This window comes from Lemur catta, chromosome 2 (genome assembly GCF_020740605.2).
Source record: "Lemur catta isolate mLemCat1 chromosome 2, mLemCat1.pri, whole genome shotgun sequence".
Lineage (NCBI taxonomy): Eukaryota > Metazoa > Chordata > Mammalia > Primates > Lemuridae > Lemur > Lemur catta.
The window spans coordinates 57,243,528-57,256,945 of record NC_059129.1 but is presented as its reverse complement, the minus strand read 5'-3'; the positions used below and the strand labels follow the sequence as shown (position 1 = coordinate 57,256,945).

The 13,418-nt window shown below is 40.5% G+C and overlaps 1 protein-coding gene across 3 annotated transcripts; it reads right to left on the bottom strand.

Moving 5' to 3' along the window:
• Positions 1 to 652: 652 nt before the first annotated feature.
• Positions 653 to 5,116, bottom strand: C2H6orf141 (chromosome 2 C6orf141 homolog). 3 transcript variants are annotated; one of them, XM_045542147.1, is made up of 3 exons: positions 3,839 to 5,116; positions 2,999 to 3,052; positions 654 to 1,441 (listed from the first exon to the last, which is right to left on the bottom strand). In XM_045542147.1, the coding sequence occupies exon 1, from the start codon at positions 4,717 to 4,719 to the stop codon at positions 4,138 to 4,140; it is 582 nt and encodes a 193-aa protein (XP_045398103.1). In that variant the 5' UTR covers positions 4,720 to 5,116; the 3' UTR covers positions 654 to 1,441; positions 2,999 to 3,052; positions 3,839 to 4,137. The 3 variants fall into 3 exon arrangements, with proteins under 3 accessions (XP_045398104.1, XP_045398103.1, XP_045398102.1); XM_045542146.1 differs by having other exon boundaries at positions 657 to 1,441; positions 2,999 to 3,255; XM_045542148.1 differs by lacking the exon at positions 2,999 to 3,052 and having other exon boundaries at positions 653 to 1,441.
• Between the last annotated feature and the right edge of the window lie 8,302 nt (positions 5,117 to 13,418).

Below are 13,418 nucleotides of genomic sequence, written 5' to 3'. Positions count from 1 at the left end.
TATTTGCCCTCCCTAATTAAAGAGCAAAGTACTGGCTGCAACTACAGAGATGTCAGGGTGTTCAAGAGTCACAGCCTTTTGTTTTCTTATCTGAATCAGTTGATTCAAATTCTGGCTCACCTATTCCCCACCCCCTCACAATTCATCACAAGTGGCTGACAAGTCTTGACTCAGGCCAGCGGAGGTTTGCCCTTGTGCAATGTATTAATGACTTCCTGCTTATTCTCCCTTATGGGTGTTTTCTGAGAATGTGTTATTTTACATTCTTAGACAATGAAAGAACCACATTTCTGAAATAGTTTGAAATACAATAACGAATCAATGGTTCATTAGAAAAAAAACTTCAAAATAATAAGGCTTTTAAAAAAGACCTTACAAAACTTCTTAGAGATGTCTTTGCCAATTTACAAAACCATATATACTATATCTCACCCTCCTGAAATCTCTAAATGTTTTCATAATTCTACAAATTATTATCTTCATAGCATTGTTAACAATGAGGAATACAAAAAAATAAAAACTTCTTAGTTTTAGTAAGGGATAAAGTAAGATGCAGAACTTAGGTCAATGTTTCCCAAACATTAATTTGAATTACCAGAGATCTTGTTAAAATGCAAATTCTGATTCAGTAGATCTGCGATAGAGCCTGAGATTCTTCATTTCTAAAAACTTTCTTGAAGATACACATGTTGCTGGGTTCATAAACCACACACTGAGCAGAGCTTAGTTAATATAAACACAATACCAAGAAAATATACAGAGGTTACACTATTTAATATAGTTTATGATTAGAAAAGTATATGTATATATTTTTATAGAGAGACACAAAAATAGAATAAAATAAAACCAGACTTGAAACATAACCAAACATTAAGAGAGATTTTTGGTAGTGGGCAAGTTTTTGTTTCCTTTATTCTACTTTTCTTTTGCCTCCCAAAAATCCCAAATTTTTCTGCAGTGAGTATAACTTATTCTTTTAACAAAAGCTTTTTCTTCCTTTCTTCTTCTTCTTTTGTTTTTTTTTTAAAGCAAAGAGCCACATCAAGTTTAATCTCCAAGTGCTGGTAGTGTCCAAGAATAAAAGCAGCAAGTCAAATGTAATGAATTTCAAAGGTGATTATGGTTGTGGACAAAGGGTTTTAAGAGATGGGGACACTTGCCTGATCCATGGTGGTCACGTGACACTTACATGTCTTATGGTCACTGGGTCACTTGAGCGGCCAGGTGGCTTCTGGAAGTTTTTGATGTGATTCATCCATCTAACACAATTTTAAATGATCATATTTTTTCGGTGAGGTGGAGGTAAGATCAAAGAGCTAAGACCCAGCCACTCTCAGAGATTTTCAGAGTTTCACTTTGGATGCACTCCCAAGACACTTGTGAATGAGAAAAGATTCCTCAGGCTCCTCAAAGGACAGGGTTCTGCTTGGTTCAGGAAAACCTGTGAAGCAAATTCAACAGTACTTCAACACACTGCTTTTTGTTTCCAGTGAGAAGAAAATCTAGAAACATGCTATAGGCAGTTAACAGTATAGGCAGTTTACACAGAGATTAAATAAGCACTTTAAAAATAAATGTTCTGCCCTGACAGGGATATTTAAAAAAATAAAACAAAATAAAAACATAAATTTTCACTTGAAGGGGATAAAATTAACTCAAACATATTTGGATTAAAGGGGGTAAGCTAACTTTTTTGGCAGAAAAAAGATCACATGAAAACTAATTGTGCGTATTTTGCTTTTCTAGTTGATAGGGCAGCAGATATAAAATCCCAGAGGGAAAACAAACTAACCAGACAGGTCCTAAAGAAATTATTCAAAGCTCCCAACTGCCAAGAACGAGGCAGTCTGTGAAATCCTTTTAAAGACTCTGTCAAGCATAGCACACCTTAGTCCTAGTAGGAGTCTTTATACAAGATGGGGAGGTCATTTCTAAGGAACTTAAGCAATGTATTTATTGATCCATCAAACAGTGAGAAAAGCTAGCAATAAGTCCTTTCTTTTAGGAGTACAGAAGAGAGTCTTAGTAAAAACCACTGATTTGGCTTTCACTAGATTTCTTATGCTATATACTTTCTGCTCTCTGTTACTAAGTAAAAGACTAAAGCCTGGTTAGGATAAAAAGTGAACTAAACAATAACAACTATGCCAATAATCATGCACTAACTTTGAGCAGTTACTGTATGTCAGGCAGTATTCTAAGTATTTTCATTTAACTTAATCCTAAAAAATAACTCTATGAGGTTGATATTATTTATTATTCCCACTTAACAAATCAAAACACACAGGCACATAGAGATTAGGCACTTTGTCCAAGGTCACACAGTTAGTAAGAGGGGGAGCCAGTTCTGAACCCAAGCAGTTGAACTGAGAGCTCCTCTCCAGAGAGAAGGCCACTGACTGATGCTACCATTTTTGGTAATTGTAAAAGAGGCCTTTTTTTGTTGCTTACAGATAATGATTAATCACCTGGAGCGTCTGCCAACTAAATGAATAAGCTCAGGTCTGAAATTCATCTGCCAAAAAGGTTAACTTCACATTGAAAACAGGTAGGTTGTTAGTGGAAAAGAGAATTCATTCTTAGGGATCAAATATAACCTGTTCTATCTATCAAGCAGTTTTGAACACAGATGAGCTCAGATGCTGAATTCCTCTCTTAAGTGAGGGTTTCATAGGCCTGAGAACTGGTGGTGGTCATTCTCCAGCCAACAGGCCTTGTAGGGTTCAGGGACGTCAAGGTGATTTTAGTACTGCTCTTAAACATGAGTTAGAAAACCTAGGATGTCCTTAGTCATCTTGTGACCCCCTCCCGCTATCCCACCCCCACGCCACCAGAAATAAGTTCCTTTAAAGGCCATCGCCAAACCTTGGGGAGGCAGATGATCACATTCTTTGTTCACTTAGTAAGCATATGCAATTACTAGCTGTGTGACTTCTACAAGCTACATATAACCTCCAGGCCTCAGTTGGCTCATCTGTAAAACAAGGACGTATCTTACCTATCTGGCCTGCCAGGAGGTGGATCAGATGATCTTTTGAGGACAGTTCAACCTCTAAAATAAAAATAAGGGCAAAGGAGAAGGACAAGGATAGGAGGCACTCTTCAACCCTTTACTCATCAAAAGCCAGAGTCCCACTTGTTTTGTTAATTCTTGAAGGAACCAAATACTCCTTCAATAGTGGTAAGGTCAAGCAGTTCACCTCTGGAGGGCTGCATTGCTTCTCAAAGAGCTCCAACTAGGCCAGCTACTAAAGACTTAATACAGATTGAGTTTAATAGAAAAAAAAATGAATAAATAAAATAAGAAAAATAAGTTGTTTCAATAGCACCAGGAGAGATTTGTTTTTAACAACACCAGGAAAGGGGTATTATCAATCCATTCTTGACTACAAATCTCATTAACAAAGACCTATGGACAAGAATAAAACATGCAGTCATTTTACCGCAAACTATACATTTCTGCTTCTAGATCAGAAAATTTATATGCAGTATTTTTAACATTAAAGTTAAAAATGGAATTTCACCTTCAAATCTATCCCCCACTCCTTCTTGCCCTTAGCTCCTCTCTTTTTCTTCCTAACACTGAAATGCGGGGAGAAAACTGAGAACTCTGCACATCAGAACAGAGTGACAAGAAAAATTTTGGAGAAGGGCGGTGGGGGTAGGAGGCAGATCAATTGAAAGTTATTGGAAAATGCGAATTAACAACAGATTTTCTCATTTCAAAACTCCCACATTCTGCCCATTTGAAAATATCCTTTTTCCCCGTCTTCTGAATGACTTAGATCCCCAGACCGTCACGGTATTTAAGCCACAAAGGAGGTATTACGCTGCTTACAGTTCTTCAAGCTGTCCTGGGTGTCATCTGCTTCCCCGAAGCGCCGCGCCAGCGTCTTAAAAGGTCCCTTCTGTCGGCTAATTGCAGGCTGGGGTTCCCGTGATGGCATTTTCTTTTAAGGATTATCGCTCATCCACTGGACCCGAACGTTCCTCGCGCTCCTCTTTCGAGTTTAAGCGCCTTCGGGCATCGTGTCGCCGGAGACGGCGAAACTCCTCTGCGAGGGCGGACGCGGGCGCCCCTCTCGGTGCCTGGAGGGCCCGGGGTTGGGCAGGGGTCCCGCTGCCACACAGCCTGCCTCACTCTCTACCGGCGCGAAAAGTGACCGCGGTCATGGAATGTTCCTCGGTCCTCCTGGTCACGCGCCCCTTCGTCCACGCGGTCTGCAGCACTTCTTGCGTCACCTGATAATCCACGACCCGCACGAGCACTGGTTTAGCGGCGGGGGCTGCGGGGACCCGCGGCGGGGCTGTGCGGGGAGCGGCCGCTTGCCCGCCAGGAATTCGCTTTTCTCGCTGAAAACCAGCAGAAGGGCAGTTGGGTCCCTGGTCGTGATGGTTTCCGCTCGCTGGAAGAAGGTCCTCCCCGCCGGCCACCCCGTCCCGTGCAGGGTCCCCTTGAGTCCCCAACCACCTCTCTGGGTGCAGAAGAAAGAGCACTTTCTCTCTGACCCAGGAGTCACGGTCCAAATTCTCTCTGGCTCGCGGTCCGGGGGTGCGACCTGCCGCCCGGTCCCCGTGGCCGCCGCCCTGGGCCCGGGGAGCCCCGCGCCCCACTTCGCGCGGAGAGGAGCCGGCGCGCCCCCGGCTGCGGGGCCAGTCCGTGGGATTCGCAGCTCCCTGGGGCCCAGGAGTCCCCATCCTGCCCAAAGGGTCATTCATTCGTTCCTTCTCGGACGGGTTCAAGCAGCAAGTTCCTGCTGAGCTCTGGAAAGCGCGGGGCCGGCGGGCGCTGGGTGTGGCCTCCGCGGCCGGCAGGGGACTCCCCGCCCCGGAGAGCAGGGGACGGGGTCAGCCCCAGGGGACTCGGTGCCGGCGCGCGCCTCTTCCACCTCCACTCTCGGCCTCGTCCACCTCGAGGTTTTCCGTCTTTCAAAGACAGAATGCCCGGCAGGAACGCCGGTCGCTCCTCTTCTCCGTCCTACCCTGTCCTAGCCCGGTTCCCTTTGTCATTTACATGGTTACTTCTCAGCTCTATCCTGGTTTCCCAGCCGCCCTTCGCAAAAGACACCTTCGCACTGCGCTCCCCCGCAATGCCCCAAAGTATTTGCTTTCCACAGACGCTCCTTGAAGTGAAGGAACGAGGAAGCTTGATTGTTTTTTTTTAATTATATGATCTAATCAAATTCTTCTGAAAAGGATTTTGGGTCCACTCCGAATCCACCCCCACCGTGCGGCCAAGATTGGGGAATGTAGATCAGAGAGTAAGATTGGAGAAGTTGAGGCCTTGGAGAAAATAGATTTTGGTTTAGCAGTCCTTCTTCCTTTGGAATGCCAGGGTCTGTAGGACAGTGGTCACACCTGTTTTCACTCTGGTTATAATCAATGCTTATCTCAAGAAGGGGCTGAGTGGCCTTTGGTTTAAAACAAGCTATAAAACCAGAAGCAAAGCAAATAAACCGCTGAATGAACTTCTTCAGGATTTAAAACTGTGTGTGCGTGTGTGTCTTTTTGTTTTTTTTTAAATCCCCTCTCCACCCACCCCTTCTCCTTAACCCCAGAGGTTAAAACAAATCTGTATCTCTAGCTAGGCTTTCAGAATCTACCCATCTCCACCAGGCCCTCTGACACACTAGTCTTGACCTAAGGTTCATGGGAAAGGCTAGATAATGGAAAAAGAGGAGCATAGTTAGTGATTTGTACTTCACCTTTGTTAACAGGTGCTTGTTTTATAATATGCCCAATGTTTTCCTGTATGATTGAGAAAACTGACTGAAATAGTGGAAATTTCTGCCCACATATGAAGGACAAAGTAGTATGGTGAAAGAAATATTTTGGAAAGGGAGGACATTCTGATGTTTGCCAAATCATATAAAGAAGAAAGTGTTGTAGGAGGTGTGAGAAAATCTGGGTTGGATCTTGCTGATTAGATGCTGACCTTGGGCTGGTTATTGCTAAATCACAGCTAAAGTTTTTAAGTGTTTTAGATAAGAATTGGTCTAAGCACTTTATATTTTTAAGCTAATTTATTCTTCATAACAAAAGGAAGTAGTGCTATTTCTTTGGTTTCCTTGAGAGCTTTGAAGCACAGAGAGGTTAAGTATATGCCCAAGGTCAAACACTGATAAACAGTGGAGCCAAGATTTTAACGTGTTTAATTTTGCTACAAAATGACCTCTAAATAACCTTGATATTTTAAGCTTATGACTTCATATTCTTTTGTATTCATTTTCTTAACCAGTAATTACTGAGTACATACTAAATGTCAGCCACTTTTCTAGGTGATAGAGACATCTGGAGGAACAAGTCAAATTGCTTATCCTCTTAATGTTTTTATTCCTGTATATATACAGTAGCATACATTAATTCTCTGTTCAGAGGTAGGAGATAAAAAGATTAACTTTAATGCACATGAATACCCCAGGAGATCAATGTCCTACCTTACTCTCAAAGATTCTGTTCTTACAGTTTTGGGGTAGGGTTTAGATGAATATAGAATTTTACCACGGCCCCCAGTAATTCTGATGCTAGTGGTCCACGGACATTATGATCATCAGTTCAAGTTCAAATCTATATGGATAAGCTCTAGTATATTTTTGGTGCTTTAAAGTGGTAATGAGGATATTACAGTTTCCTTCCTTGCAGGGATATTGGAAGAATTCCAGTGAAGGTGCCTGTATTGAGGGAAGCATAATGTAAGCCACATGATTGATTGCTTTCAGATAGTTTTCTTGCCATTGGGGATTGTATGAGGAATTAAAGTGGGGGGTGAGTAAAGGGAAAAATGTATTTGCTGAGGAATGAGGTAGACTTGTTCGTCATGTAATACCTGCATTTCTAGATGTCAAGAAGTTGTGTATTAATGCATAAAAGAACATTAAAGGGACGTGCTACATAAATCAATCTTCAAAAGTCTAAAAAGAATATAAACCAGAAAAACAGGTAGCTTGTATGGTGTCTGCTGTGGTTTAATATCTCAAATGCCTAAAAGACTGAAAAAGGATGCTAAAATGAATCCATTTATTTCTTCTCTGAATTTCCCATAATAGCTGCAAATATGCAGGCCAGTAAGGAATAATAAAGCAATTTATATTCCTGGGGTCCAATAAGTGATGAGGGATCACCAGTCTACACTATGCCCTGGTAGGGTTCAAAAGCCCACTCTTGCAAGGGCTAAGCTCTCTCATTTTGTGTATTAGAACCAGAAGTCATTTTAAATTCTTGTGAAATTATTTTAGACACTCTTGTTATTTTAGTACCTCTGCCTTTAGAAGTTTTACCCTCCACTTGCAGGGCTCTGGCTTTAATTTATACCTGCAGTAATATTTCATAGTTTTCTTCCATCATATCTAACATTCTTGAGTTGAAAAACTGGTCTAGTAAACAATTTTTAACTTGTGAGAAAGTAAAAAGCAGGCCTTCAATCCGCCAGGCCATGATGATCCCAACTGAACATAACAGACACTCACGGAACATAAGTCCATAGAAAGCCACTCTGTGATCATGTTTGGAATAAGACAGACAGCCATTACAAAACCACAAAGAAAATTAAACATTTTTCTCTTATATCTAACAGAAACGACTATTGCTCCTTTACCAATGATAGCTCTGGTCTACTTCTGCTTTAATTCTCTCTCTCTCTCTTTTTTTTTTTTTAAAGAGTCGGTGTCTCACTCTGCAGCCTAGGCTGGAGTGCAGTGGTCTGATCATAGCTCATTGTAACCTGGAATTTCTGGGCTAAAGGGATCCGCCAATCCTCCTGCCTTGCTCTCCTGAGTAGCTAGGACTGTAGGCACATGCCACCACACCCGGCTAATTTTTAAATTTTTTTGTAGCGATGAATGTCTCACCTTGTTGCCCAGGCTGGTCTCGAAATCCTGGGCTCAAGTGATCCTCTCACCTCTGCCTCCCAACGTGCTGGGATTATGGACCTTACAGGCGTGAGCTACTGCACCCAGCCAATCCTCTCATTTCCTGGATAGAAACTACTGGGATACCCTATCACTGAGTTTACCCCATTTCTTGACAACATCTAATGCAGCACTGGCTCCTGCTTCCTTAAATCCTCCTTAAGATCATCAGTTCAAGTCCAAATACTATAAAAAGCCCAACTCCCAACTCTCCTTAATGAATTGTCTCTTAATTAATTAAGGGTGCATTCTTACCTGCTGAAGCAAGAAAAATAAACCTAACTTGTTTTTCTTTATTATGGTTGTGTTCCTGCTGTTTTTTGTTTACTAAGATTTAAACTTGTCGGTTTAGAAAGCATGTAACATCGTACCCACAAATGAAATAGGCATATGCATCGGGAGTAGGGGGTAGAAAGTGAGGGAGATGAACTGGGACCAGAATGGATGTGTAGTTGTTTGGCTACAAACAGTTTGAGGTGGCTCTGGCATTAGAAACTACAACAATACATCAATTGAACCAATATATTAATCAAATGAGCCAATACAGTAATCGGACTTCACTTTTAAAATTTAGGAAATGCAGAGGGTTGTGGAAAGTAGAGTGACAAAGAATTTTTCTATTTCAGCATATTGGCTATAATTTGTGTTTCTGTATCTGGTTTTAGAGCTAATGTGACACTATAGAGATCCTCAGTGCACTGTCAGATTAGTTTCCCATTATTGCTTTTGGGAACAGAATTCACAATTCAGACAACAGTTTTTCTTTTAGCAAAGACTCTTAGACCCACTTATTCTTACTGGGTCAGTTGGTAAGGAAATTTGTTTAGATAATGTTTTTCATCTTTAAAGATAAAAGAGCCTGGCATTTTATAACAGATTGTGTTCACTCACATATCAATTTCATCAGGAAATAGGTTAGTGGTGGTTCTCAACTATGACTGTATATAAAGTTCAGGCCTCACCTGATACTAATCAATCAGACAATGGGAGGAGGGAGGTGCAGGCAAGAGTATTTTTCTTTTTAAATCACATTGTGGGCCGGGTGCGGTGGCTCACGCCTGTGATCCTAGCACTCTGGGAGGCCCAGGCGGGCGGATGGTTTGAGCTCAGGAGTTCGAACAGCCTGAGCAAGAGCGAGACCCCGTCTCTACTAAAAATAGAAAGAAATTATACGGACAGCTAAAAACATATATAGAAAAATTAGCTGGGCATGGTGGCACATGCCTGTAGTCCCAGCTACTCGGGAGGCTGAGGCAGGAGGATCGCTTAAGCCCAGGAGTTTGAGGTTGCTGTGAGCTAGGCAGATGCCACGGCACTCACTCTAGCCCAGGCAACAGAGTGAGACTCTGTCTCAAAAAAAAAAAAAAAAAAAAAAATCACATTGTGTAAAATGGGTGACTAGGATTAAGGACCGCTGCATAAAGGATCTTATTATTTGGTTGCTAAATATGCACACTCTGTATAACTATGTTACTCTTGCTAAGTAAATGCAAAAATTTGTATCACTAGCGTTTACAATCAGGTTGGGATATAAAACTGATAGACACAAAACAGGCAAATTTTCCAATTTGTAAATGAGATTTGAAAAATACCACAGTAGTTGTCAAAATTGACTGTACATTGGAATCAGCTAGGGGTGATTTTTTTTAAAAAAATAATGTTATCTGTTGCATCTAAAAGGTTTTAACTTAATTGGCCTGGACTGGACCTTGAGGCACTGTCATTTTTAAAAACTGTTCAGATTCTTTTTTGATGATGGTGTTTCTATGTGCCTGAGCCAGTGGACTCACACGGTGTGCGCTTTTGGGTTTCCCCAGCCCCAATTTTTTCAGACCCTTCACTTTTTTTTTAATTAAACTGTTTTTAGGGAAAAAAAACTGTTCAGATGGTTCTAACATGCCACCAAGTTTGAGAACCACTGAAATAGATTATCGTTAAGACTATGACACTAAATAAGGAAAAATGAAGAATAAAGTGTATATTAGGGACCACAGTTTAATAAAGGGAATTTAAAGTAAAGAAATTTAGGCCAGGCATGATGGCTAATGCCTGTAATCCCTAGCACTTTAAGAGGCCAAGCCAGGAGGATCACCTAAGCCAAGAATTTGAGACTTGCCTGAGCAACATAGTAAGACCCTGTCTCTATAAAAAATAGAAAAAATTAGCAGGCATGATGGTACCCACATGTAGTCCTAGCTATTTGGGAGGCTGAGACAGGAAGATCACTTGAGCCAAGGAGTTTGAGAGTTTGAGAGTTTGAGGTTGCAGTGAGCTATGATGATGCCTCTGCACTCTAGCCCAGGCAACAGAGCAACACACTGTCTCAAAACAAAAACAAAACAAACAAACAAAAAACAGTAATTAAATCCCGCTCAGAAATATCCACGGGCTGAGTTTATGCTACCTACTTACCCCTTGACAATACAGGGCAGTAGAAGCAAAGATATAGTTGAAGAAACCTTTGGGGATGTCCTTGGCTTCTATAATGGAAAAGCAATCAGCTGAACAACAAAACACTTTGGATATGAGAGTGATAAATAAGGTATTCTGAATAAAGCAACATTGTGAGCCATTGTTGGTAAATGGTAAGTATAGAGGCATATGAATAGAACAGTTTTGGTCTTGCCATTTCTTTTATCACAAATCTAAAATATTGTCCATGATTTTATCCATTTCCACGGCTTCAACCACAACCTGTGCACTTAATTCTCAAATTTATATCTCTATTCTAGACCATGCTGTTTACTTCTAAACTTGTGGTAAATTATATTATTGTCTCAAATTATTTAATTCCTCTTCCCAAAGGAGGATCATACTTCCTGGTTTATTTTCCATGTGACTTATAATACTTCCTTTATGGGGATACACTTCCCCATCGCACTGATGTTGACATTGGCCCTGTGACTTGCCACAGCTTATAGCGTATAAGCAGATGTGACATTGAATGCATCTGAGTGGAACTTTGAAGAGTCATTGCAAGGTTGGCTCTGGGAATGCCCCAGATCAGGGCTACTATCTTGGCCATGATCCCAGAATGAAGACAACGCTTGGAACAGAGCTGAGTAGAATCCAGCAGAGCTGCAGCACCTAATGTGCATTTTGAGCAAGAAATAAATTGTTGTTAAAATAAACCAATGAAATGTTGGGGTTGTCTCTTACCATAGTCTAACCTAGTAAAATACGTTTCCCTTCAGTTTTCTACTGGACTTCTCTTATGAGAGTTCTACAGTAACTCTAAATCTAAAATGCCTAAAATTTAATTAATTGTTAATTCTCTTAAATCTCCCTCCTCTTTCTGTGTTTCTTATTTCAAAGATCAGCATGACTGTCAATTCTATTATTTTCCCTTTCCTTCAGTGGCTACCTCTATCCCACGTATCTAATATGTAGCCAGTGTTGTACATTCCACTTCTTTAATGTTTTTTCCTTTCTCTTCTTTACTTTCCAACCCTTGAATATTATAGAAAATGAAGTCAGATTCTTAGGCGTGGCATAAAAGATCTTCATAATCCTACCCCAACCAATGACTACACATAGCTGAATGAATAAATAAAAGAAGAAACAAACAAACAGCCTAAATGAACACAAAGTGCAGGTTTGAAAATAGTGTAAGTTTATTCTATATAAATATTATAAAATCCAGCCTTATTATGGGCAGACCTTGGAAACTGCAAGCCTTTTAAGTGAGATTTTAATGATATTTCCTTTTATAACTAAGGTTCTCATGACTTGGAGAACCCAGACCGGGCAAAGAAAAACAAGGCTGGACTCAGGAGTCAGGAGGCTTGGAGGGATCATGTTACCTCAGGCAAGTCTCCGATGCGTCCAAATCTATGTTCTCATCTGTGAGGTATAAACAGTACCTGCCCTGCTTACTTCTCAGGGTTATTATGGAGTCCACATGAAACAATCCTGCTGGTAACTCTTTGTATACTACAGAGTCCATAAAATATGTTTAATTTAATTTCTTAAAGTTTATTGTTCTTTAGAACTGGGAACACAAAGCATAGTTTTTAATGAGGTTCTCAGGGAAAGATGAAGAAGTCAAGGGCTTAAGGTAGAAAATGAGAACCAGACAAATAATCTTGGGATAGAAAGGCAAATTTTGGTAGTTATAAATTTGGCAGGGGGGAAAGAGGAACAGGCCAGGCATGGTGGCTCATGCCTATAATCCTAGCACTCTGGGAGGCTGAGACAGGAGGATCACTTGAGGTCAGGAGTTCAAGACCAGCCTGAGCAACAGTGAGACCCTGTCTCTTCTAAAAATAACAGAAAAAATTATTTGGGCAACTAAAATGAAAATAGAAAAAATTAGCCAGGCATGGTGGCGCATGCCTGTAGTTCCAGCTACTCGGGAGGCTGAGGCAGAAGCTGGAGTTGAGCCCAAGAGTTTGAAGTTGCTGTGAGCTGGGCTGATGCCACAGCACCCTAGCCCAGACAACAGACCGAGACTGTCTCAAAAAAAAAAAAAAAAAAAAAGAAAAGAAAAGAAAAGAAAAAAGAGGAACAGAGAGAAAATGGCAATTCTGTGAATATCAAACAGCTTAGCTCAGCGGTCTGAGATAAAATAGAAATTGAAGTAATTTTTTAAAAAGGGGATCTTTGGTTTAAATGTTGAGTGACCGATATGTGTTCCTGGGAAAAAATAAAAGAGGCTTAAGTTTACCTAACATATGGCCCTGAGACTAATATGCGATATACATATATGGGTACACACACACGCACACATATATTTTTGAATGAAACATTTAGGTTCTTCCACTCCACAGAGAGGGGGCAACTCATAAATGATGTAGACAAGACACTTTGAAATTGGGGGTTAAAAGACAAGAATACTAGGTTTGTCGGTTAACTGCAAAGAATGACTCATGTAGCACTCTGAGTAGCAGCTGCGTAGCAGTACAGAAGTGGAAAGCTGCCTGAATTGTACAAAGTTTTAAAGTATATGAATCATCATTCTCTCCAGTCAGAGATCAGGATTTAAGACCTGGCTCTCTGATTGAATATGAATAAGCAACTTATTAAACAGGAAATTTCATCACCAGTAATTGAGTCAGTATTTAATGATGATAATAAAGAACCAATATTCTTTAGCCCACATCCATTATGAGCACAAACAAAGGTTTACCTGTTTAACAGCAGCATGTAGTGTAATTCCAGAGAGATTTTAATCTTTGAGTCAATATAAGTTAATATTTACTAAGTATTTCAAAAAAACAACCACTCATATTAGTAAAAAAAAAATCACAATCTTAGTATTCAATCATGATTAGGTTATAATAACAACATTTTACGGGGGCAAGGCAATTTTTTTCTGTTCTTTTATTATATAATCAATGTACAAGATCAGGTTAGGGTACAACAGTCATGGGACTCCTCAATATCTTACATCCACAGACACTTCATTTCCCAAATATTCCACTCCGTATGAAAATTTATGAATGTGCTACATCAACAAAGCAAAGAGTAGGTGGGAAATACTGTTGTTTATCAAGTTTACAAACAAGTTGA